The sequence below is a fragment of the Pelobates fuscus genome, chromosome 3 (genome assembly GCF_036172605.1).
Source record: "Pelobates fuscus isolate aPelFus1 chromosome 3, aPelFus1.pri, whole genome shotgun sequence".
NCBI classification, from domain to species: Eukaryota; Metazoa; Chordata; class Amphibia; order Anura; family Pelobatidae; genus Pelobates; species Pelobates fuscus.
Window position 1 is genome coordinate 9,300,140 of NC_086319.1, and position 26,221 is coordinate 9,326,360.

At 48.5% G+C, this 26,221-nt stretch overlaps 1 protein-coding gene across 2 annotated transcripts in view; it reads left to right on the forward strand.

Annotated features, from left to right (window-relative positions):
* IRAG2 (inositol 1,4,5-triphosphate receptor associated 2) overlaps positions 1-26,221 on the forward strand; it is a 67,257-nt gene that overhangs the window by 20,766 nt on the left and 20,270 nt on the right. For both annotated transcript variants that reach the window (XM_063446681.1, XM_063446682.1), the window contains exons 13-23: positions 371-435; positions 813-915; positions 1,571-1,711; positions 2,183-2,284; positions 2,412-2,575; positions 7,276-7,390; positions 8,370-8,532; positions 9,935-9,996; positions 20,034-20,105; positions 20,411-20,519; positions 20,849-21,002. In XM_063446681.1, the coding sequence (XP_063302751.1) occupies positions 371-435; positions 813-915; positions 1,571-1,711; positions 2,183-2,284; positions 2,412-2,575; positions 7,276-7,390; positions 8,370-8,532; positions 9,935-9,996; positions 20,034-20,105; positions 20,411-20,519; positions 20,849-21,002 (1,250 nt within the window). The remainder of the gene's footprint in view (positions 1-370; positions 436-812; positions 916-1,570; positions 1,712-2,182; positions 2,285-2,411; positions 2,576-7,275; positions 7,391-8,369; positions 8,533-9,934; positions 9,997-20,033; positions 20,106-20,410; positions 20,520-20,848; positions 21,003-26,221) is intronic.

Sequence of the window (26,221 nt, forward strand, 5' to 3'; positions counted from 1 at the left end):
GCAGGTGGGCGTCTATGGCCAAGGTTGCCGTGCCTGGCAGGTGGGCGTCTATGGCCAAGGTTGCCGTGCCTGGCAGGTGGGCGTCTATGGCCAAGGTTGCCGTGCCTGGCAGGTGGGCGTCTATGGCCAAGGTTGCCGTGCCTGGCCTGGAAGGGTCTGCTAGAATGGGCACGGGTGTTGTGCCAGGCTGGGAAGATACCTGAAGACTCTGCCACATCCGGTTCCTTGTGCCCACATTGACCAGCATTTTTCCTTTTGCTGTATAAAGATAAATATTGCTAATGTAAAAGCCATTAAAACCATTTTTGTTTAGTTTCCTGTGTATGATGGGAACACAGTTTGCGATCATTCTTAATGTTTTTCTTCCTAGAATCTGAGAATTGAAAAAACTAAACTGGAAAATAGTCTCCAGCACATGGAACAAGAGCTGCTTTCGTGAGTACCGGGAGCCATTTTATCTTTCCATCCTGCGTTCTAGATGTAGAATTGGGTAACTGGGATCACCCACCTTTCTCCGCCTATAATGGCTGCCCTGATTTTGGGCGGGGGTGTATGTTTATTTCTGTATTAGACGCGGCGGAGTAGAGGGGCCGATCTTTAGGCGCTGGGAGATCTCTTGATCAAAGTGCTTCGTTTTACTCAGACTAGCAGTCAACCACTGCATTAAACCTAACAGTCTGTGCTGTCGTTTTAGGTAACCGGGTCTGGACGAGTTGGCATGTCCTTCAGGCAGTCTCTGTCCATGTCAATAAATATTCTCTGTTCTTATCAATACATTTTGATGCATAAAGTAATTTTATTTTTTGTTCCAGTAATGGGATCGCCTCACCTGTCACCTTTAAGCTGAACCGCCTCATAGCGGGCAGTCTGAATTCACTACATTCAGAGTTGGAGCTCGCTCAGCAGCTGCCAGAGGTAAGCTGAATGTCTGAACCTTGCCCTGTTTAACCTCTTCCTGACCAGATGCTAGTCTATTCCTTTATATTGGGACCGTCCAATCACACTTGGTGTTGTGAACCGATTTATAAACTTTCTTGGGTTTTTAGACTTTCAATCCAGAGCCGTTTTGTCTTCAGTTTAATTGGATAATACACTAGACCTGGGGTTGGCAACCTCTAGAACTCCGGATGTCATAGACTACATCTCCCCTGATGCTTTGCCAGCATTATGGCTATAACTGCATTATGGGAGATGTAGTCTACAACATCTGGAGTGCCGAAGGCTGTCTACCCCTGCACTAGACTAATTACTGACTAAAAGAAAAATACCTGAAATGCCAATTCCCAATACCTGAATTGAGAAACAAATCGCAAAAATGGCTGCACTGGAAAAACTATCTGTGTGTGTGTTACACGTGCAGCATTACTCCATGCAGAGCAGTAAAGCTGGCGCTCAGGCTAACCGTGGTTGGGAATACCCGCTCTCTACCCGGAGCTCTGGCACAGACCGGACGTTATTGTTTAGATTTCTATTAAATCCCAGAAAAACGGGCAAACTAGAATTGTAAACCATGGTATTCTCTTAAAGGAAACCCTCCTCTGCTTATTCTGTTTCCGATTCTTGTTGTCAGGTGTCGGGCGATCTGATGTATCATTCCGGGGAACCCGGCTCATCCCTTGATATCACGTTAGATCGAGAGGTTCTCCTGTTACTCCAGGGCCCAGGGCACGAGCAACTGGCAGCTGAATTTAAAGCAATTGTTCAAAATCTGGTGAGTTTCCAAATAACCGTAACCTCCTCCCAGTCCCGGGCTGGAAAAGGTTCCTAATTGTGTGCACTGGACGGAGTGTTCTCTCCCACAAGGACTGTAGGAAGGAGTTTTTAATGTTTTCAGTGGAGCTCTGTTCATTTTATGGAGAATTCTACTGGACGTGGCATCCGCTTTAACCATTGCTGGCAGATAAACGTGCACGCGCATAATAACTTCTCCTGACCCGTGATGGATTTAGCTTGGTCCTCTTTGTAATTTTTTTTTTAATATTCTTTATTTTTACTCGGCAGACAAAGCAAGTATACATTGACTGTTGGGCTTTCGCAGAACTCTTTGTAAATTCTTATTTATCTTTAACTTGTTTTTTGTTAATTTTTTTCCGTCACATTGTTCATGGGTAGGTAATGATTTTCTGTGAAACGGTTCTTGTTCTTACGGATATTTTTAATCTAGTTTCTCGTTTTCTCTCAGCTGGAAGATACATGTACGATGTCCGATGTCGTACCGCTCAGTCTGCAACGTCTGATGGATTCCCATGTAAATGGTGCAGCGTTACCGGGCAGGATGCTCGAGGTATGACTGGGACAATCTGCTGCCTTTTCTCTGTCTAAATGACCCAATTTAGGCCACATTGGGTGATCTCTAGAATGTCGCCTTCTGCAGGCGTTGGCCTTTAGAACATCCAGATACTCTCTTACAGGTCATAAAGTCCGACCTGAAAGAAAAACGCAACATCTGGACTGAAAAACTGAAACAATTAGAAAAACACAAGGAGTCTATGGATAAAGAGTTTGTGAAGATGGCCGGTAATCTGCGTCGGATAAAGACTGAGCAACTTCATATGAGAAAGGAGCTATCGTCCAGGTCTGAAAATATACATATCAATATAGATTAAAAAATAAATCTAACTATTGTTTGTTACATATGTAATGATTTAAATTATTCCCTAGCCAGGTTTACAGCTGTAACTTATAGAAAACGTTAGGGTTTGGTTTTTTTTTTTTGGTTTTTTTTATTTAATTATCGTAATACACCAATCTCACAAAGAAATGGCCATGCGGCAGATCTCACAGTAACTAAAAGTAAGACCACGTGGAAATAAAAATTACATGAGTTTAGGATTACTGAAGGGGCCACGTTGCTAGCTGTTGAAACAATGTATTATTGTGCCAAGATTTACAGAGGTGGCGTCTATAAGCTTTGCTACAGCTGTAGTGTTGTAGGTCGTCTGGTATAGTGATCGTATCTGCAGGATTCTTTGAGGGTGGTGAGCGAATAGACAGTTAGAACCCAGACCTTCACACAGCTCCTCTAGTTCTGACTATAAAACCCAAGGATTATAGGGGTTCCGGGACTGAGCGTTTCTGGGGGTCACAGATCTGTGACCAAACATTGAGAATGCAGTATTGATGAAGTAAAGGGTTGGGCAGGATTCCAAAGAATCATTTATTCAAGGTTCAGCGATGGGCCTGGACTTTGCGTTTGTTTTGAATTTGTCCGTCCCTAGATTCTGGACCCTTAATGATCCCAGATAACCCATTGGATCACTGATCTCTAGAAAGACAATGTTGGGCTATCCAGAGTACGGCTATGGGGATACGGCTATAAAAACAAGGTGGCTACTTTGGTTAGGAAGTGAGTCGTGTGGTTTTGGGGGTTCATCAAATGACTTAATAAAGAAATATATTTGTGTGGTTCAAGGCAGTCCCTATAAAGCCAGGACTCTGTAATGCCACACAAAGGATTGATATCCCATGGGTCTGAGGCAGGTTACTAGTTTGGGGTCCCCCTTCAATCTTCATATAGGGATGGCTAATAATTCCATGCAAATGAATGGTCCCAGGGCCCCTGTGTAACCCCTGGACGGCTATCTACGGGTCACTATAAGGTTAATCCTGCTCTGACAGGAAGGCTGGGTGACGTTGGCAGCAGGGGAGAGTATATAAGGGGAGAGTGTTAGGGTATTCTGAGGCCACTACAGTGTGAAGCAACGTATGCCCTCTGTGCTCTATATAAAGCATTAGAGGAGCAAACTCAATTTATATTTTTGGATTATGGGACATTGTGTGTGTCTGTATTTTTTTTGTGAGTTATTGTTTTTTTTTTGTTTCCCCCATTATTCTCCCTAGTACTAAATGAGAGCGATTCGAGGACGATTTTATTTTTTATTTTCCCCACTATTACTGGATTGCAGATAGGAACTTGGTTTTTATAGCCACATTGTCTGCGACCTGGTGCAATGTTTAATATCCAGTATTTCACAGCCTGAATGTTAAATTCTGTTCTTCTCGCTGACAAACTATCTGAAATATGTCAAGAATTTACACTCCTTGTAATCGGACCTGGTAAAGATCCTGATGTGAATAGGAAACCCAATGAAACGGCTGCTAGAAGCCAGCACTGTGTCAGTACTAGTAGTGCTGTAAGCTCTTCAGCCCAGGATGCCAATTTTTTCTCCAATTTGGAGAAATGCTAAATGTTCTAGCTTGATTTGGGCTTGGATCAGAACTGATCGCACAGTGATGTCTGATTTGTCACCCTAGATATTCCTCGACTACTACTACTTTTCCAATTCAAATAAAGGAGATTTTAAGGTAGTTTTATATTTTTGGCCCAAGTAATTACAAAATTGTACCTACCAAAAATACACTAAAAGCCGAGCTTTCTGTGAGTTGTATTTCAGCTACTAGCTTCCTTTTATCCCTATGTTATAAAAGTTTAAAGGGATCTGTCACTTACCAACAATTGTTAGTATCATGTTTACTAATCCCGGTAATATTAATAAATATGTGAGGTGTACACAATAAAACTACGTGTATCGGGAGGAGAAGTTGTTAAACCATGTTTCAGTCTCCTCTCTTCATTTGCATTGTGTGCCCTGGCTGTGCCTTGTCTGAACTGGATTATGCTGTAATCTGCTAAATCTTGAATAGAATTTTTTAAAGAAAACAATCTCCTGGGGGAAAAAAAAAAAATTATCATCTCAAGTTATAGGTTATTTTGAGTGTTTTAAATGATGTAAAATGTGTCCATTCCTCTTTAACTGCTAATTCCAAAATCTGCTGCTCTGAGCAGAACTAGCTAATCTGTATCCGCTGCAGTGCTACGTTTCGACCCCCAGAGAGGTTTGTCCAGCTGGACCATGCTGCTTACTGTATTGGGGGTTTCCAGCCGCGGGGTCTGCAGCAAGGTTCAGCATTATTTAAGTGGTTTCTTCATTTCAATCCAAACGGTCTGTAGACCAGAATCCAAAGCTCCTGATTGGTGAAACTTCTTGCGAAATACAGTGTGACGGGATTCGTACAAATCTTTCAAATGGACCATCTTTATTTATACAATACTTCAACTGGGTAAAACCCAGATTTAAAGGAACCTTCCAGTCTCACACTGTAGTGGTTATGGTGCCGGTAGTGCTTTTGTAATCCTGTTGGTAGTCGAGCCATTTGCTAACAGATTAACATCTTACCTGGGGTCCAATGGACGCCACTCACCTCCTACATTGAGAACTGGAAGCTCTCTGCTCTGAGCTAGCCTAGCGGGGCAGGTCTTCACTCATTGGCTGAGAGCAATCAGCTACCTCTGCACCGCCGTTCAATGGCGCATGTGACCAGAGCCCCGTAGTCCACAGATGGTTTCACTACTAACAGTGGGGGACACCAGGGCAATCCTGGCAGGCTAAAGTGGTTATGGTGCTTAGCGTTCCTTTTCAGGCACGTTTCTGGTAGTTCCAGCAATTTGGAGATTTCCGTAAATTCCTAACCTATATACTGAATATCCGGGCTGCATGTCTACTTTAAATGTAAAAAGTGACAAGCAGAAAAAATCTTAAACGTACCCGGAGATGTCTTGTGAACAATGTAGATAAATGAATGGTAATTTTTACGATGTTTGAAGGTGTATAAAACGACTCCTAAAGAGCAGTGAGTCTACACCTTACGTGTAAGACCCACAGAAGGTATTGCCAGGAAAAGTGCTGCCCCGAACTAAAAAATGGGGTACACTCGCTAAATATTGGAACAATCTGTAATATAAATGCGAGCGTGATAGAGATAAGATGCTGTAGAAATATTGCATCCAAATGTACTTAAAATGCTGACATCAAATAGGTAAATATATAATACAACCGTACAGTTACAGTCCATGAACGTTCTGTCTGTGCAGCCATGTATCGGGGTCTGGATAAGCATTTATGTGTGTATGGTGTATGATACTGGTGTATGATACTCTCCGCAATGTAGCGCGTACAATCCGTATCCAGTTCTGAAACAATGCTGCCTTTTGCGCTGAAACCGTCCAGGAACGTGTTTATACTTTTAGATCACTTTTAGATGGTACGTTTAAGATTTTTTTCTGCTTGTCGCTTTTTACATTTGAAGTTATTATGGGAGCTTAATTTACCAGTTGAGAGATTTTGTGGATTTACACGCTTCCTATTTTGGTGATCGATTTATTTATCCGGTTTATACTGGATGGGGAGTTTCCCCAATATTTAGTCTCTATTGGGTCCGTTTATTTCTGTCTACTTTGCCCGGCACTGTTTATTCTGTAACTTTGGGTGTGAGATGGCTATTAATGTGTGGTTTAATTTTATTTTATGTCTCCCCTGTCCAGAAAAATCTGTTTGAATATTCCAGATTTTCTAGAATCCCCCGATATGCCTTTGATTACTGGTTACATTAGTAGCGTTGTGTATTGGTAAGGTAAAGATGGTGGCCAGGTAGCGTTGGATCACTACTTGCCCCGGCACAGGCTGTAACCTGGTCCGTGATCTGGATGGTTCAGGGAGCACGCCACAAGGTCAAATTCTCTCAGCAAACATGGCTGATGAAAGCAATTTATTTATTGTATTTTTTTTGGCAGGTGATGTTGGAAAATGTTCAGATTTCTGGCGTTATCAAAGAATTGCGTTTGTTGATAAAACAAATTGCTTTAACCCAGAGATACCAGGTTGGCTGTAACTGAGCTTTTACGGAGTCTGTATTTCAAACTTTCATCAATCTTTATGTAGATTTTTGGAGTGTATCAGAGCTTTAAGTTGAGTGACACTAGTTGTGCCCCCAGGGACGGGGCGCAGGTAAAGTTGTACTCCATTTTCAGTTGTCCACTATTGGTCTGCAAATGACATCTCCTATAAAAAATGCTTTCCTGTGAAGTTCAGATAACCTTTGTTGCTTGCCAGGCAATACCAGATCTAGTGAGACCTGCTTATTTACATATTCTCACCAGGCATTCTGGGAGTTTGGTAGAAATGCCATTTCTAGTTTTTTTTGTTTTTTTTGTTTTACCAGATTTATATTAAAAATATATGCACTTAGTGTGTGTTCAATGTGTGTGGTCACTGCTGTGTTCTAGGTGTGCGGTCACGGCTGTGTGTTCTACGTGTGTAGGTGATGTGTGCTGTAACTGCAGTGTGGTTCTAGGTGTGTAGGTGATGTGTGCTGTTACTGGAGTGTGTCAAGTGACAGCACTTGTTTTGTGTTCTCAATGAAAGATGGAAGTGTTACAGGAAGACTCCCTCCCCCTCAGTAAAACGTAAATTACTGTTTTTCACTCATTTTTAACAGATTGCACGAGCTGGGGACAGTGCGCCAACAACAAGAGGAAGCGGAGGGTAAAGCAGAAGGTCTTCTCACCCAACTTCAAGAATCTAGCGCTCAGAACGACCGGTTCACCAAACAGGTACTGCACAAGAGACCCTGCCCTCTGGGTAAGGCGCCGGAGACCCTGCCCTCTGGGTAAGGCGCCGGAGACCCTGCCCTCTGGGTAAGGCACCGGGGACCCTGCCCTCTGGGTAAGGCACCGGGGACCCTGCCCTCTGGGTAAGGCGCCGGGGACCCTGCCCTCTGGGTAAGGCGCCGGGGACCCTGCCCTCTGGGTAAGGCGCCGGGGACCCTGCCCTCTGGGTAAGGCGCCGGGGACCCTGCCCTCTGGGTAAGGCGCCGGGGACCCTGCCCTCTGGGTAAGGCGCCGGGGACCCTGCCCTCTGGGTAAGGCGCCGGGGACCCTGCCCTCTGGGTAAGGCGCCGGGGACCCTGCCCTCTGGGTAAGGCGCCGGGGACCCTGCCCTCTGGGTAAGGCGCCGCATTGACCATGTATGTGATGCTTATATTCAGGATGCAATGGGGGAAAATTATTTCTTGGACTCATTTTGTTCTAAACCTAACCTGGTCCAAGAGTTGGTCTTATAGTAATGGATTTTAATTATGTAGGGTATTGGCCATATTCACGTGTACTAGAAGGAGATTCTTTGTATTCTTTCAGGCAATAATAGTTCTCTGATTAGCCCTTAAATGATTACATTCCTTTCCTCTCCTCTGTTACCTCTACCACTTCTGCTGGATGAGGATTCCACGTAACCACCACTCTTTTGGTGATTGTTTTACCTCTGCTATTCTCACTTTGTTTTAATGGAATGATACAAATGTTCCATATGGGGGTTAATGTATCCTGTTTATTATAGAATATAAACAGCTACCCGTGCAGACGGAGTGACTAATGCATTTTTAGACAATATTTTGACATTCCTCCCTCCCCATTATAAGCTGCTTTCCAAGCTGTTTATCAGTGAAACGCCTGCTCTCGTAGTTCCTCTCTGCAGATGGGATTCTGGGCTCGGCCACGTAACGGTGCCTACTCTCTGTATTCTGTATCCTTCCAGATCGAGGAGCTGCAGAGCTCTCTTAGTGCTGCGTGGAGCCAGGCTGAGTCTCTGAAACACAGGTTAGAGGACTCAGAGTGTGAACAGCGACAACTTCAGGCTACAAACCAGGACCTAACGAGCGACCATCGCACAATTCAGGAACAGGCGAAGGAACAACAGAGTGAGTAACGGTGTGTGCGCTGGGTGCACGGCGAGGGGCCGTTTCTGGCGATTTTTATAAAGAGAAGCAATAAAGGGTTTGTAGGAAAGTGTTTCCATGAGAGAAGCGAAGTCAGGGGGCACAATCCGTACATGTCGATTAAAGGATAGCTCGCTTTATTGTTTCCTGAAACTGGGCGCCCACACCTGGTCACTGATCGAGACATCCATCATAAACCATTTTAGTCGTAAAGTGCACGTTTCATTTAATCTGTTTATTCCCATTTGTGAAGTTTCCCTCGGTGTGTCTGGCCTTTTATCTGCAATGTGACAATAAGAGGAGTTGCGCCCTTTATCCAATCTTGCTGTATTTTCCGATGCACAGTAAACCTTGTCGCTCGGTGTACTACTACTTTGTTCCATTTAATGTTTGGTATACAATGTGTATTGTGGGCTGACTCTGTTCCAATGTTCGTTTTTTTTTTTTCTTTTGTTGAGTATCCGGATGCAGCTAATGGTCGGCAGGTGTTTGAGGTTTTGTATTGCGTGTTAATAAGTGACCAGCTGATTTGTGAGTCTGTCATTTTCCCAAACACAGTTGCAGGTGCTCAGAACTCTGACATTAATCAATTTCTTGGCATTTATTTCAGCCTGTTTAACTTTTTTTTTTTTTATTTTTTTTTTTAAATGAACTCCTGTATTCTAGAACGGGGATGTCCACACTTTACCCTCTAGATGGGTTTGAACTACAGCTCCCAAAATGTTAGACTTATGAAAGCAGAGGATTGTGGGAGTTGTAGTGGTGGCCTGATAATAAAATGCTTTCCTAGAACAAGCGGCCTCTGGAATCGCCACCTGAATTCGGAGACTTGTGTTCCTGCCTTTCGTTAATTGACTTGATGTGATCTCAGAACTTCAAGAACTGCTGCCGCCCCAACCTTGTTTAAAAAGGAGTTTTCATCCCTCATTCAGAGCCGTTAATAAGTCGGGAATTTTAAAGCAAAATAGATACAGAAGGAGTATCACAGCATAGGAATCCAGAGAGTAAATTCCGTTCCAATTTCCAGACCGATACAGGTTTCACCCTTACTGTTCGTTTCAGGTTTGTGGCAGTGTCTTCATGGACACGGTCTCATCCACTCCAGACTTCTCATCTATAAAGCACCAACATATTCCATAGAGTTGTACAATGTCTGGATATCCTAACTCAATGATCGGGGTTGTGGAAGTGCTAGAATTTACACAAAGTGCATGGCTTGTGGGCTTACAATCTAAAGCGTAATTGGGTCTCCAGTAAATCTAATATTCATACGTCCCTAGGATTTTATCTGAATTCCTCCTGTGTGACTGAGGCGGTTTAATAAAATCTAAATTTAAACTCCATTCTGGAACCAATTCTGATTATTGTTATTTTCTCCTTCTAGAAACTATTCGATCACTGCAAGAAAAACTGTTTAAAGGACAGCTGTGCGGCCTGCTTTGCCAGGTAAGTGAATAGCTCTGTCACCCAGTGTTCTGCCAATTATAGTCCAGTATTGCATCTTGTGTGAGTTTCTACCTGGCGACTTGCATAAAGTTTGAGACAGACGCAGACCCTGTGCGTGACGGGGACCCTCTGACCCGAGTGTGTGTGGCTGGCGCGACGGGGACCCTCTGACTGGAGTGTGTGTGTGTGTGTGGCTGGCGCAACGGGGGACCCTCTGACTGGAGTGTGGCTGACGCGACGGGGACCCTCTGACTGGAGTGTGTGTGGCTGGCGCGACGGGGACCCTCTGACTGGAGTGTGTGTGGCTGGCGCGACGGGGACCCTCTGACTGGAGTGTGTGTGGCTGACGTGACGGGGACCCTCTGACTGGAGTGTGTGTGGCTGACGCGACGGGGACCCTCTGACTGGAGTGTGTGTGTGGCTGGCGCGACGGGGACCCTCTGACTGGAGTGTGTGTGGCTGGCGCGACGGGGACCCTCTGACTGGAGTGTGTGTGTGGCTGGCGCGACGGGGACCCTCTGACTGGAGTGTGTGTGGCTGGCGCGACGGGGACCCTCTGACTGGAGTGTGTGTGGCTAAGACTGGAGTGTGCGTGCGCGACGGGGACCCTCTGACTCGATGGATTGAGATGGTGCATTGCAGATCTTTCAGTGAGGTTCTCTCCTTTAGCTACGTGTGGTTCTCCTGTCCGTCCCTTACAGAACATGTTCTTGTGAAAACCTTGCAGAGTTTCCACCAATAATCTGAGCGACACAAAATACAGTGCCTTGCAAAACTATTCACCCCCTTGACTTTTTACCTATTTTGTTACATTACAGTCTTAAGTTCAATGTTTTATTAATCTGAATTTTATGGGATGGATCAGAACACGATAGTCTAAGTTGGTGAAGTGAAATAAGGTAAGTGAATAGCTCTGTCACCCCGTGTTCTGCCAATTAAAGTCCAGTATTGCATCTTGTGTGAGTTTCTACCTGGCGACTTGCATAAAGTTTGAGACAGACGCAGACCCTGTGCGTGACGGGGACCCTCTGACCCGAGTGTGTGTGGCTGGCGCGACGGGGACCCTCTGACTGGAGTGTGGCTGGCGCGACGGGGACCCTCTGACTGGAGTGTGTGTGGCTGGCGCGACGGGGACCCTCTGACTGGAGTGTGTGTGGCTGGCGCGACGGGGACCCTCTGACTGGAGTGTGTGTGGCTGGCGCGACGGGGACCCTCTGACTGGAGTGTGTGTGGCTGGCGCGACGGGGACCCTCTGACTGGAGTGTGTGTGGCTGACGCGACGGGGACCCTCTGACTGGAGTGTGTGTGGCTGGCGCGACGGGGACCCTCTGACTGGAGTGTGTGTGGCTGACGCGACGGGGACCCTCTGACTGGAGTGTGTGTGGCTGACGCGACGGGGACCCTCTGACTGGAGTGTGTGGCTGGCGCGACGGGGACCCTCTGACTGGAGTGTGTGTGGCTGGCGCGACGGGGACCCTCTGACTGGAGTGTGTGTGGCTGGCGCGACGGGGACCCTCTGACTGGAGTGTGTGTGGCTGGCGCGACGGGGACCCTCTGACTGGAGTGTGTGTGGCTGGCGCGACGGGGACCCTCTGACTGGAGTGTGTGTGGCTGGCGCGACGGGGACCCTCTGACTGGAGTGTGTGTGGCTGGCGCGACAGGGACCCTCTGACTGGAGTGTGTGTGTGGCTGGCGCGACGAGGAACCCTCTGACTGGATTGTGTGTGTGTGGCTGGCGCGACGGGGACCTTCTGACTGGATTGTGTGTGTGTGTGGCTGGCGCGACGGGGACCCTCTGACTGGAGTGTGTGTGGCTGACGCGACGGGGACCCTCTGACTGGAGTGTGTGTGGCTGGCGCGACGGGGACCCTCTGACTGGAGTGTGTGTGTGGCTGGCGCGACGGGGACCCTCTGACAGGAGTGTGTGTGGCTGACGCGACGGGGACCCTCTGACTGGAGTGTGTGTGGCTGGCGCGACGGGGACCCTCTGACTGGAGTGTGTGTGGCTGGCGCGACGGGGACCCTCTGACTGGAGTGTGTGTGGCTGGCGCGACGGGGACCCTCTGACTGGAGTGTGTGTGGCTGGCGCGACGGGGACCCTCTGACTGGAGTGTGCGTGTGCGACGGGGACCCTCTGACTCGATGGATTGAGATGGTGCATTGCAGATCTTTCAGTGAGGTTCTCTCCTTTAGCTACGTGTGGTTCTCCTGTCCGTCCCTTACAGAACATGTTCTTGTGAAAACCTTGCAGAGTTTCCACCAATAATCTGAGCGACACAAAATACAGTGCCTTGCAAAACTATTCACCCCCTTGACTTTTTACCTTTTTTGTTACATTACAGTCTTAAGTTCAATGTTTTATTAATCTGAATTTTATGGGATGGATCAGAACACGATAGTCTAAGTTGGTGAAGTGAAATAAGACAAATATATACATAAAACTATATAGAAAACTGAAAATTGGCATGTGCGTATGTATTCACCCCCTTTGTTATGAAGCCCATAAAAAGCTCTGGTGCAACCAATTACCTTCAGAAGTCATGATTTGTGAAATGATGTCCACCTGTGTGCAATCTAAGTGTCACATGATCTGATCATATACACACCTTATTTTGAAAGGCCCCAGAGGCTGCAACACCTAAGCAAGAGGCACCACTAACCAAACACTGCCATGAAGACCAAGGAACTCTCCAAACAAGTAAGGGACAATGTTGCTGAGAAGTACAAGTCAGGGTTAGGTTATAAAGAAATATCCAAATCTTTGATGATCCCCAGGAGCACCATCAAATCTTTCATAACCAAATGGAAAGAACATGGCACAACAGCAAACCTGCCAAGAGATGGCTGCCCACCAAAACTCACGGACCGAGCAAGGAGGGAATTAATCAGAGAGGCAGCACAGAGACCTAAGGTAACCCTGGAGGAGCTGCACAGCAGAGACTGGTGTATCTGTACATAGGATGACAATAAGCCGTACCCTTCATAGAGTTGGGCTTTATGGCAGAGTGGCCAGAAGAAAGCCATTACTTTCAGCAAAAAACAAAATGGCACGTTTTGAGTTTGCGAAAAGGCATGTGGGAGACTCCCAAAATGTATGGAGGAAGGTACTCTGGTCTGATAAGACTAAAATTTAACTTTTCGTCCATTAAAGAAAACGTTATGTCTGGCACAACCCAACACATCACATCACCCAAAGAACACCATCCCATGGTGGTGAAACATGGTGGTGGCAGCCTCATGCTATGGGGATGTTTTTCAGCAGCCAGAACTGGGAAAACTGGTCAGAGTTGAGGGAAAGATGGTTGGCGCTAAATACAGGGATATTCTTGAGCAAAACCTGTACCTCTCTGTGCGTGATTTGAGGCTAGGACGGAGGTTCACCTTCCAGCAGGACAATGACCCCAAACACACTGCTAAAGCAACACTTGAGTGGTTTAAGGGGAAACATGTAAATGTGTTGGAATGGCCTAGTCAGAGCCCAGACCTCAATCCAATAGAAAACCTGTGGTCAGAATTAAAGATTGCTGTTCACAAGCGCAAACCATCCAACTTGAAGGAGCTGGAGCAGTTTTGAAAGGAGGAATGGGCAAAAATCCCGGTGGTAAGATGTGGCAAGCTCATAGACTTATCCAAAGCGACTTGGAGCTGTGATTGTCCCAAAAGGTGGCTCTACAAAGTATTGACTTTAGGGGGGTGAATAGTTATGCACATTGACCTATTTGCTTTAAAAAAAAAAAAAAAAAATCTTCAAAGTTGTGGGCATGTTCTGTAAATTAAATAATGCAAATCCTCAAACAATCCATGTTAATTCCAGGTTGTGAGGCAACAAAACACGAAAAATGCCAAGGGGGTGAATACTTTTGCAAGGCACTGTAAAACATTGAGTGTGATGTCCAAACTTGATCCCTACTTCCTGAGTGCAGAGGTTGCCCACTCATTGAGCCCTACTTCCTGAGTGCAGAGGTTGCCCACTCCTTGATCCCTACTTCCTGAGTGCAGAGGTTGCCCACTCCTTGATCCCTACTTCCTGAGTGCAGAGGTTGCCCACTCCTTGATCCCTACTGCCTGAGTGCAGAGGTTGCCCACTCCTTGATCCCTACTGCCTGAGTGCAGAGGTTGCCCACTCCTTGATCCCTACTGCCTGAGTGCAGAGGTTGCCCACTCCTTGATCCCTACTGCCTGAGTGCAGAGGTTGCCCACTCCTTGATCCCTACTGCCTGAGTGCAGAGGTTGCCCACTCCTTGATCCCTACTGCCTGAGTGCAGAGGTTGCCCACTCCTTGATCCCTACTGCCTGAGTGCAGAGGTTGCCCACTCCTTGATCCCTACTGCCTGAGTGCAGAGGTTGCCCACTCCTTGATCCCTACTGCCTGAGTGCAGAGGTTGCCCACTCCTTGATCCCTACTGCCTGAGTGCAGAGGTTGCCCACTCCTTGATCCCTACTGCCTGAGTGCAGAGGTTGCCCACTCCTTGATCCCTACTGCCTGAGTGCAGAGGTTGCCCACTCCTTGATCCCTACTGCCTGAGTGCAGAGGTTGCCCACTCCTTGATCCCTACTGCCTGAGTGCAGAGGTTGCCCACTCCTTGATCCCTACTGCCTGAGTGCAGAGGTTGCCCACTCCTTGATCCCTACTGCCTGAGTGCAGAGGTTGCCCACTCCTTGATCCCTACTGCCTGAGTGCAGAGGTTGCCCACTCCTTGATCCCTACTGCCTGAGTGCAGAGGTTGCCCACTCCTTGATCCCTACTGCCTGAGTGCAGAGGTTGCCCACTCCTTGATCCCTACTGCCTGAGTGCAGAGGTTGCCCACTCCTTGATCCCTACTGCCTGAGTGCAGAGGTTGCCCACTCCTTGATCCCTACTGCCTGAGTGCAGAGGTTGCCCACTCCTTGATCCCTACTGCCTGAGTGCAGAGGTTGCCCACTCCTTGATCCCTACTGCCTGAGTGCAGAGGTTGCCCACTCCTTGATCCCTACTGCCTGAGTGCAGAGGTTGCCCACTCCTTGATCCCTACTGCCTGAGTGCAGAGGTTGCCCACTCCTTGATCCCTACTGCCTGAGTGCAGAGGTTGCCCACTCCTTGATCCCTACTGCCTGAGTGCAGAGGTTGCCCACTCCTTGATCCCTACTGCCTGAGTGCAGAGGTTGCCCACTCCTTGATCCCTACTGCCTGAGTGCAGAGGTTGCCCACTCCTTGATCCCTACTGCCTGAGTGCAGAGGTTGCCCACTCCTTGATCCCTACTGCCTGAGTGCAGAGGTTGCCCACTCCTTGATCCCTACTGCCTGAGTGCAGAGGTTGCCCACTCCTTGATCCCTACTTCCTGAGTGCAGAGGTTGCCCACTCCTTGATCCCTACTTCCTGAGTGCAGAGGTTGCCCACTCCTTGATCCCTACTTCCTGAGTGCAGAGGTTGCCCACTCCTTGATCCCTACTGCCTGAGTGCCGAGGTTGCCCACTCCTCGATCCCTACTGCCTGAGTGCCGAGGTTGCCCACTCCTCGATCCCTACTGCCTGAGTGCCGAGGTTGCCCACTCCTCGATCCCTACTGCCTGAGTGCAGGGGTTGCCCACTCCTTGATCCCTACTGCCTGAGTGCAGGGGTTGCCCACTCCTTGATCCCTACTGCCTGAGTGCAGGGGTTGCCCACTCCTTGAGCCCTACTTCCTGAGTGCAGGGGTTGCCCACTCCTTGAGCCCTACTTCCTGAGTGCAGGGGTTGCACACTCCTCGATCCCTACTGCCTGAGTGCAGGGGTTGCCCACTCCTTGAGCCCTACTTCCTGAGTGCAGGGGTTGCCCACTCCTTGAGCCCTACTTCCTGAGTGCAGGGGTTGCCCACTCCTTGATCCCTACTGCCTGAGTGCAGGGGTTGCCCACTCCTTGATCCCTACTGCCTGAGTGCAGGGGTTGCCCACTCCTTGATCCCTACTGCCTGAGTGCAGGGGTTGCCCACTCCTTGAGCCCTACTTCCTGAGTGCAGGGGTTGCCCACTCCTTGAGCCCTACTTCCTGAGTGCAGGGGTTGCCCACTCCTTGAGCCCTACTTCCTGAGTGCAGGGGTTGCCCACTCCTTGAGCCCTACTTCCTGAGTGCAGGGGTTGCCCACTCCTTGAGCCCTACTTCCTGAGTGCAGGGGTTGCCCACTCCTTGAGCCCTACTTCCTGAGTGCAGGGGTTGCCCACTCCTTGAGCCCTACTTCCTGAGTGCAGGGGTTGCCCACTCCTTGAGCCCTACTTCCTGAGTGCAGGGGTTGCCCACTCCTTGAGCCCTACTTCCTGAGTGCAGGGGTTGCCCACTCCTTGAGCCCTACTTCCTGAGTGCAGGGGTTGCCCACTCCTTGAGCCCTACTTCCTGAGTGCAGGGGTTGCCCACTCCTTGAGCCCTACTTCCTGAGTGCAGGGGTTGCCCACTCCTTGAGCCCTACTTCCTGAGTGCAGGGGTTGCCCACTCCTTGAGCCCTACTGCCTGAGTGCAGGGGTTGCCCACTCCTTGAGCCCTACTGCCTGAGTGCAGGGGTTGCCCACTCCTTGAGCCCTACTGCCTGAGTGCAGGGGTTGCCCACTCCTTGAGCCCTACTGCCTGAGTGCAGGGGTTGCCCACTCCTTGAGCCCTACTGCCTGAGTGCAGGGGTTGCCCACTCCTTGAGCCCTACTGCCTGAGTGCAGGGGTTGCCCACTCCTTGAGCCCTACTGCCTGAGTGCAGGGGTTGCCCACTCCTTGAGCCCTACTGCCTGAGTGCAGGGGTTGCCCACTCCTTGAGCCCTACTGCCTGAGTGCAGGGGTTGCCCACTCCTTGAGCCCTACTGCCTGAGTGCAGGGGTTGCCCACTCCTTGAGCCCTACTGCCTGAGTGCAGGGGTTGCCCACTCCTTGAGCCCTACTGCCTGAGTGCAGGGGTTGCCCACTCCTTGAGCCCTACTGCCTGAGTGCAGGGGTTGCCCACTCCTTGAGCCCTACTGCCTGAGTGCAGGGGTTGCCCACTCCTTGAGCCCTACTGCCTGAGTGCAGGGGTTGCCCACTCCTTGAGCCCTACTGCCTGAGTGCAGGGGTTGCCCACTCCTTGAGCCCTACTGCCTGAGTGCAGGGGTTGCCCACTCCTTGAGCCCTACTGCCTGAGTGCAGGGGTTGCCCACTCCTTGAGCCCTACTGCCTGAGTGCAGGGGTTGCCCACTCCTTGAGCCCTACTGCCTGAGTGCAGGGGTTGCCCACTCCTTGAGCCCTACTGCCTGAGTGCAGGGGTTGCCCACTCCTTGAGCCCTACTGCCTGAGTGCAGGGGTTGCCCACTCCTTGAGCCCTACTGCCTGAGTGCAGGGGTTGCCCACTCCTTGAGCCCTACTGCCTGAGTGCAGGGGTTGCCCACTCCTTGAGCCCTACTGCCTGAGTGCAGGGGTTGCCCACTCCTTGAGCCCTACTGCCTGAGTGCAGGGGTTGCCCACTCCTTGAGCCCTACTGCCTGAGTGCAGGGGTTGCCCACTCCTTGAGCCCTACTGCCTGAGTGCAGGGGTTGCCCACTCCTTGAGCCCTACTGCCTGAGTGCAGGGGTTGCCCACTCCTTGAGCCCTACTGCCTGAGTGCAGGGGTTGCCCACTCCTTGAGCCCTACTGCCTGAGTGCAGGGGTTGCCCACTCCTTGAGCCCTACTGCCTGAGTGCAGGGGTTGCCCACTCCTTGAGCCCTACTGCCTGAGTGCAGGGGTTGCCCACTCCTTGAGCCCTACTGCCTGAGTGCAGGGGTTGCCCACTCCTTGAGCCCTACTGCCTGAGTGCAGGGGTTGCCCACTCCTTGAGCCCTACTGCCTGAGTGCAGGGGTTGCCCACTCCTTGAGCCCTACTGCCTGAGTGCAGGGGTTGCCCACTCCTTGAGCCCTACTGCCTGAGTGCAGGGGTTGCCCACTCCTTGAGCCCTACTGCCTGAGTGCAGGGGTTGCCCACTCCTTGAGCCCTACTGCCTGAGTGCAGGGGTTGCCCACTCCTTGAGCCCTACTGCCTGAGTGCAGGGGTTGCCCACTCCTTGAGCCCTACTGCCTGAGTGCAGGGGTTGCCCACTCCTTGAGCCCTACTGCCTGAGTGCAGGGGTTGCCCACTCCTTGAGCCCTACTGCCTGAGTGCAGGGGTTGCCCACTCCTTGAGCCCTACTGCCTGAGTGCAGGGGTTGCCCACTCCTTGAGCCCTACTGCCTGAGTGCAGGGGTTGCCCACTCCTTGAGCCCTACTGCCTGAGTGCAGGGGTTGCCCACTCCTTGAGCCCTACTGCCTGAGTGCAGGGGTTGCCCACTCCTTGAGCCCTACTGCCTGAGTGCAGGGGTTGCCCACTCCTTGAGCCCTACTGCCTGAGTGCAGGGGTTGCCCACTCCTTGAGCCCTACTGCCTGAGTGCAGGGGTTGCCCACTCCTTGAGCCCTACTGCCTGAGTGCAGGGGTTGCCCACTCCTTGAGCCCTACTGCCTGAGTGCAGGGGTTGCCCACTCCTTGAGCCCTACTGCCTGAGTGCAGGGGTTGCCCACTCCTTGAGCCCTACTGCCTGAGTGCAGGGGTTGCCCACTCCTTGAGCCCTACTGCCTGAGTGCAGGGGTTGCCCACTCCTTGAGCCCTACTGCCTGAGTGCAGGGGTTGCCCACTCCTTGAGCCCTACTGCCTGAGTGCAGGGGTTGCCCACTCCTTGAGCCCTACTGCCTGAGTGCAGGGGTTGCCCACTCCTTGAGCCCTACTGCCTGAGTGCAGGGGTTGCCCACTCCTTGAGCCCTACTGCCTGAGTGCAGGGGTTGCCCACTCCTTGAGCCCTACTGCCTGAGTGCAGGGGTTGCCCACTCCTTGAGCCCTACTGCCTGAGTGCAGGGGTTGCCCACTCCTTGAGCCCTACTGCCTGAGTGCAGGGGTTGCCCACTCCTTGAGCCCTACTGCCTGAGTGCAGGGGTTGCCCACTCCTTGAGCCCTACTGCCTGAGTGCAGGGGTTGCCCACTCCTTGAGCCCTACTGCCTGAGTGCAGGGGTTGCCCACTCCTTGAGCCCTACTGCCTGAGTGCAGGGGTTGCCCACTCCTTGAGCCCTACTGCCTGAGTGCAGGGGTTGCCCACTCCTTGAGCCCTACTGCCTGAGTGCAGGGGTTGCCCACTCCTTGAGCCCTACTGCCTGAGTGCAGGGGTTGCCCACTCCTTGAGCCCTACTGCCTGAGTGCAGGGGTTGCCCACTCCTTGAGCCCTACTGCCTGAGTGCAGGGGTTGCCCACTCCTTGAGCCCTACTGCCTGAGTGCAGGGGTTGCCCACTCCTTGAGCCCTACTGCCTGAGTGCAGGGGTTGCCCACTCCTTGAGCCCTACTGCCTGAGTGCAGGGGTTGCCCACTCCTTGAGCCCTACTGCCTGAGTGCAGGGGTTGCCCACTCCTTGAGCCCTACTGCCTGAGTGCAGGGGTTGCCCACTCCTTGAGCCCTACTGCCTGAGTGCAGGGGTTGCCCACTCCTTGAGCCCTACTGCCTGAGTGCAGGGGTTGCCCACTCCTTGAGCCCTACTGCCTGAGTGCAGGGGTTGCCCACTCCTTGAGCCCTACTGCCTGAGTGCAGGGGTTGCCCACTCCTTGAGCCCTACTGCCTGAGTGCAGGGGTTGCCCACTCCTTGAGCCCTACTGCCTGAGTGCAGGGGTTGCCCACTCCTTGAGCCCTACTGCCTGAGTGCAGGGGTTGCCCACTCCTTCATCCCTTTCTTGGGCACCTGATAATGTTCTGCCTGGTCTGAGCCACAAAACCACCGTTTGGAAATTGATTTGAATAATTTGCCCGCTATGACACTGCGGTAATGTGTGTATTTTCATTGTGAGCAGAAATGCCCTCTACAGGCCTGGATGTACGACGAGGTGTATTAAACTAGGGTGGGTTAGAGCAGCACAGAGGTTTTTTTTTGTTGTTGCAGCATTGTCGTTGTGTCCTCATTGCGCGTTTTGTAGCAGTAACGTTGTTCTGTTCACCCGTTGACCAGCACTGTGGAATTTGTTGATAGTTTATTAATGCTCTCTGCTTTGATGTAAATCCCTAATCTTTGCTTCCATTTCGTTAGACTTGCTCGGACTGGGACGAAGGCCTGTTTTCCACTCTGAATGCTGCCCAGTCTCCATCACGCAAGGAGAAGGTGGGTGCGGAGAGATTTACTGCGCACATTCGCTGTCTGACGTGATGTAAACAGACTTCACACATGTCATGACTCCCAGTAAATGTATCTGTTCAGGATTAGCCCGGGTCGGCGTTTCACAAGCTTAATAAATCGGTAACTTGTACAGCTTGGAACAAATGTTCTCCGAACTGGCAGCCGCTCAATAAACTGCCGCCGCAAACGTGCCTTGTACTGCTACAGCGATTTCAGCGTATGTGTGTGTGTGTGTGTGTGTGTGTGTCGAACATTTTGAAAAGGTGTTGCTTTTTATTTCTTTTCTTTAGAAAAATAGTTCTTCAAAGAGATTTTGTATCCAGGACACGAGCCGATTGGGCCGATCTCACAAGACATCGCTGCGCACAGACCCTCGCTGTCTGTATACACCTTTACTGGGTGCGTTCGCTATGCCAGGTGATGGGGAGGGGGGGGAAGGGGGCTCACAGGAAATCTTGCATTAAAAATGGGATTGGTGGGCGACCGCACTGGAAACAGTTAGAATATAAAGTGACCTTTCCTAGTAGATGTGGAGTGCTACCACTAAGTCGCACAAAAGTAACAATTGAACAGGAATTCAATACCGCAAGGTATTCCAGGAATTTTCAGATAATAGAAATTCCACAAAGATCTTTGTTTTTAACCCTTTGTATACTGTACATTTAGCTCCCTTGCATAGAAACAAATCTGTGTTATGACCCTAAAGGTTATTTTACTCTTTCTGTCAGATGCCCTCACGCTGGAAATTCTGCAGCTGTACCCCCGACTCTGCTCGCGGAGTTACCCCAACGCACGAACAAGGAGTCCGAGATTCGAATCATCTAAACACAAAGATCAGACTAAGTCTGCAACGTCAAGGGGAGCTCTGCTGATCCTAAACAAGTGAGTGTGTTCCATTCACTGGTCTTTAACACATTGTATCCGGGCAGGACTCGCGGGCGTGATTCATCACACGTTGCGCAATGTTCGGCTAAGTCAGGTTTTGTCTTTTGTTTAATTGTCCCTCGTTAACCTTCTTGGAAAACGTTCCATCTGTCCATACATGGCTCAGGGGTGGCGTTGGTCCCACAAAGTACGGTTTATGTTCTGCATGGCGTGATTTAACTATTGAAGTGCTGGTGTCTGACCTGGAAAAACGGCTGACTGAAACGTGTGTAAGATGCAGTTTATGATAATCTGTTGGAAGATTTTAAATGTACATATTATGATTGATTTCTTTGGGGATTTTTAAAGTATTGTTTTGGATTCGATTCCATGACATTTAGCTGAATTTGTTTGGTATCCTCCCCTCCGCGTCACCGATCTCATTATCATTGAGGGAATTTGCAGTAAATGGGAAACCTTTATTGATAAACGGGACTGTCCCTGTCAGAATTCTTACTATTCTGTAATGTCCCCCGTGTTTAATGAATATGTATTGGTGAGGTTTAAAGAATATCTTTTTACTGTGGAAATCGACACGGTTGTATTTAGTTCGATCTTGGCTCAATCATCGCATGTTATTTGTATACTCCGGGGACAGAAACTGGCTAGATTGTATTTATAAATTTTCTCCTATAAAGTTCATAATTTGAAGGAAATCTCCAAACATCATAACCTCTACCGTGTTCCTTGTAGTCGTCCTGGGGAAATTAGTAAATTTGGGACTGGTTTAACAACTTACCTGAGGTCCATTGGCGCTGTTCACCTCCTTCAGCTGTCTGCTCTGAGCTAGCCGGTTCTGGGTTGCACCCCTGGGCCCTTCTGGAGGCTGTGACGAACTCTGATCAAACTCAGACTGATTACTTACCCTGGAAGTGAGTCAAGTCATTCCTAGCACCATAATCACTGCAGTCCACAAATTGTGGAGAGTCCAGTAAACGAAGAATTAACCAGGGAACTTCAATTTTTATTTATATATTTAATTTTTTTTTTATGCCACAACTGATGCGCTGTGTTTCAGACTGTAGGCACAATTACTGACAAATTCCTCGTTTCGCTCTGCTCTCTGTTTAATGATAAATAAATCGAATTGAGTTACACATACCAACCACCTTAAATTCCTAATCTTGCCTTTCTGAAGGGTTAACATTAATCTCATCCGGGGGAGGATCCTTTCAATGGAGAGAGGTTTTCTGATCTATGGTTCCTGAACAGGTCAGATCTAAAATCGCTTTCAGGGAATCCCTGGATGGCCGGCCGAGAGCACGCACATTGCACCTAGAACATAATAATGTCGACCATGGCAACTCCTCCATTTTGTCAAACGTAGGGAAATACATAAAAGAAAAAGTTAGTATCTCTACTTTGCCTCTATTGACAGTGACATTAAAATAGTCTTAATGAGCGTTTCATTACAGTATTTATCTTTAGTAAACCCTCCTAATTTTTGGGGTGTCGGGGGAGAGGCCGAGGTGCTTTAATACGTGTATTTTAGTCCACCCATTGTACAGCGCTGCAGAACCTGTTGGCGCTTTATAAATATCGTCAATGAGCGTACATTTTATTATCTTCTGCCACGGGTTTAGGAATCCGATTCACAGTCTTAGACTTGGATTTAGAAATGTTTTTACAGATTTTTAACTGAAAATATTTGTTTTTACGGCTTTTTCTACAGGCCCTCCTGTGCACCTCCTGTGTTTGCAGCCCCTGTCTCCATTCCGGGCCTGGGGTGAATAAATATGTTGATAAAGGGAACTTTTCTGCTAAGGTGCAATTTCCAAGGAAACAAACTCTAAACATCCCAAATAACATCTTCATTTTTAATCATTGTATGGAGAGTTAGCTGGTTAATCCAGGCACAGCCAAGGCACACCATGCAAATGAAGAGGAGGAGAAACCTCCACATTTCTGTTGTATTAAAGGACCATTCTAGGCACCCAGGCCACTTCAGCTCAATGAGGGAGCCAGGTCCCCCTAGTTTTAACCCTGTAGCTGAAAACATAGCAGTTACACTGCAGGGTTAATCCAGCCTCTAGTGGCAGCTACTAGAGGCCGCTTCCGCGATTTACACTGAGCAAGTCGCACTTATTTGACGCTGGATGTCCTTATGGACCTCCAGCGTAAAAAAAAACACTATAGGAAAGCATTAAGTAATGCTTTCCTATGGGCGGGTTTGAATGTGCGCACCTCTGGCCACGCATTCGGCTGACGTTAATGGAGAGGTCACCAGTGCCGAAGAGCTGGATTAAGGTAAGAAAATAAATTGTTAACCATTTATTCGCCACGAAAGGGGCCCTAGTCACCATATAGGTGTATTCCTAACGCATAGCGTTCCTTTAAGGTGGCTGTGCACCCCTAGTTACAGATGTCAGGATAGCGGTGGTCAGTCCCAGCCTCCCTATATGTGGTTACATAATGCGCTCTAACTGTACTCAAGGCATTCTGGGCGGATGTGATACCAGAGGTAGCCCTGCTACAGAGCTCCAACGTCTGTGATAAGTGATATTTGTAGGGGTACCTGGTCCCCTTGCGAGCCGAACAGATAGATAAGCCATTTGGGTGACCCGAACTCCAGATATGTGGACGCTGCTCACATTCAGAGCGCAGTCGTAAAGGCCCACAAGAGGTGCCACTTTTCCACTTCTAAGTGGTCCATGTCAATCCGTCTCCATTCACGCAAGTTCTGGGGTCTCAGGTGTGACGTGGATCAAATTACACCAAACACTATAAATAAAGCTCTCTGGCCCCAAAGTTCTTTACGATTACTCTATCTCCCTGTTATTCTGAGCTCGGTTTATATTTGGCTAAGATTTCTTTTTTTTTTTTTATTCTTTATTTTTGTTGAGGCATATGATTATGGGGGTACAGAAAAAAGAGAGGGAGATGTTCAAGAGTTGCACAAAATAGGGTCGACATAACATATGAACAAAGTCTCCTATGATTATCTACCTCATTTTATATATAGTAACAGGCTACGGCTAAATACTGTTATCTCTCGCTTTAATAGTGTTTTCTCTCACTTGAATATTGTTATCTCTACTGTTGTATCTCGCTATAATACTGTTGTATCTCGCTATAACACTGTTGTATCTCGCTATAACACTGTTGTATCTCGCTATAACACTGTTGTATCTCGCTATAACACTGTTGTATCTCGCTATAACACTGTTGTATCTCGCTATAACACTGTTGTATCTCGCTATAACACTGTTGTATCTCGCTATAACACTGTTGTATCTCGCTATAACACTGTTGTATCTCGCTATAACACTGTTGTATCTCGCTATAACACTGTTGTATCTCGCTATAACACTGTTGTATCTCGCTATAACACTGTTGTATCTCGCTATAACACTGTTGTATCTCGCTATAACACTGTTATCTCTAAATCTAAATATACCAGTGCAATACATAAAACTCGTTATAGTTAGTGAGCTGTACATGAAATCACATCATGGGACTAAGGTTGGCTAAGATTTCTGTTTGTACGTCAAGATCGTCTGTTCTATCCGGTCTGCTATTGTCATCCTACAACCTGCATGTCCTGTGACAATATTGCAGATAAAAGGGCAGTCTGTATCTGTGTGTTTGTCACTTTTTAAAATCATTTATTTATCAATTCTAAATCTTCTAGTCTTCACTTTTTATTTCACATTCTGCAGGTTAAGAGAAAGCGCTTTATAATTTTATATTTGTGTAATGCACAACTTTCTCTAATTTATCTGCTCCCGCCTCTCCTTCCAGCTTCGTGAAAGGAAATCTTTATTTTCCTCTCGCTTGATCGCGATTGGCGTTTATTTAGGAATTTCCTCCAATTATATTTGTCCTCCTGTTGGGAATTGGTCCTAAAACCAGCTGATGTTTTAGATCATCCGAGTTGGAGGAATTGGCCCCAAAGCGATGTTGTAACACTGCGTAAATCCTAAAAATGCTGTTACTGGTTATTTCTCATTTTGGTATCACAATGTCCTCCAGTAAGAAAATGTGTGATTGTCCTTTACAGAAGTTAATTTCCATGTTGTATTATGTATTATCGGACTGGGCTGTAAAATCAAGCAGCTGGATAACCAGGGTATGGATACTCTGCTCTGAATGGAGGTAGGGGGTAGATTTCTGTGGGTACAGGGCTTTAATGCAATAGTTTTGGAGTTGGTGGAACACTAAATATTTAATAGAAGTATGTAATTTGTTTTGCATTTAGGGGTGGATAAGAATTTTGTCTTGCAAATGCTGCAGATTTCATGTCTGCAGCCTTAGCAAACCCTCTCCTTCTAACCCCGCCCAGACTTTGTGTGGCTGTCCAATCACAGACTTCCCAATGCAGCTCAATGAGAAGTCTTTGCAGGTGCTCTGGGCAATGGCTGCCTCTTGAGTTTATCTGCATTGAGCTAAACAAACCAGGAAGTAACAGGACCGGTTGTCTGACAGCTGGGGGAGAGGGGTTAATTAATAAAAGTGTACTTTTCTATTGCATTCACATAGCACGAACATGCTTGATATGTTTGGAGGGCTCCTTTTAATGCTGTGCACGCAGAGTGTGTTTGGTTTATAGAATACTCGGACTTCATTCATAGTGTTGGAGATTTCATCCAGTTTACACAATGTTTTTCTTTAGGGTCAGACATGGGATGTTATGGGGCTGAAGCTCTGGGTATTTTTGCCTTTGACAGACCTGTGCACTAAGACTGAATTTTTGGAATGTTCCTGCGAGCTCCTGATCTGCTCACATTTTTGTGAGTGAAGATTACTTCGATGGGGTCTCAGAAAAAAAACACCTAGATTTAGTAGATATGTATCGTAGGCCGAAACTTCTGCTCAAGATCTGGAAACTCCTGAGCCATTCTCGGTCTGTTATTTAACGCTCAGTGCAAATCTGGGGTGGGCAATGTATCTGTGGAAAGAATGAAGAGCGAAACGAATGATGTAAATGTTTCTCTGCACAGCCTGGAGATACTGTGTAACATAAACAATCTGCAGAGTGTCGAAACCGCACAACCCATGGCCAGGTAACCAATGTGTCGGTGCAGCCTACGTATGTCCACACAGCTGGCTGGACCACACTGAATCCCCTCACTTAAAGGGAAAGTCACCAAAACAACTTTAATTTAATGAAGCAGTTATGGTGTATAGATTATGCCCCTGATGTCTCACTGCTCAATTCTCTGCCATTTAGGAGTTAA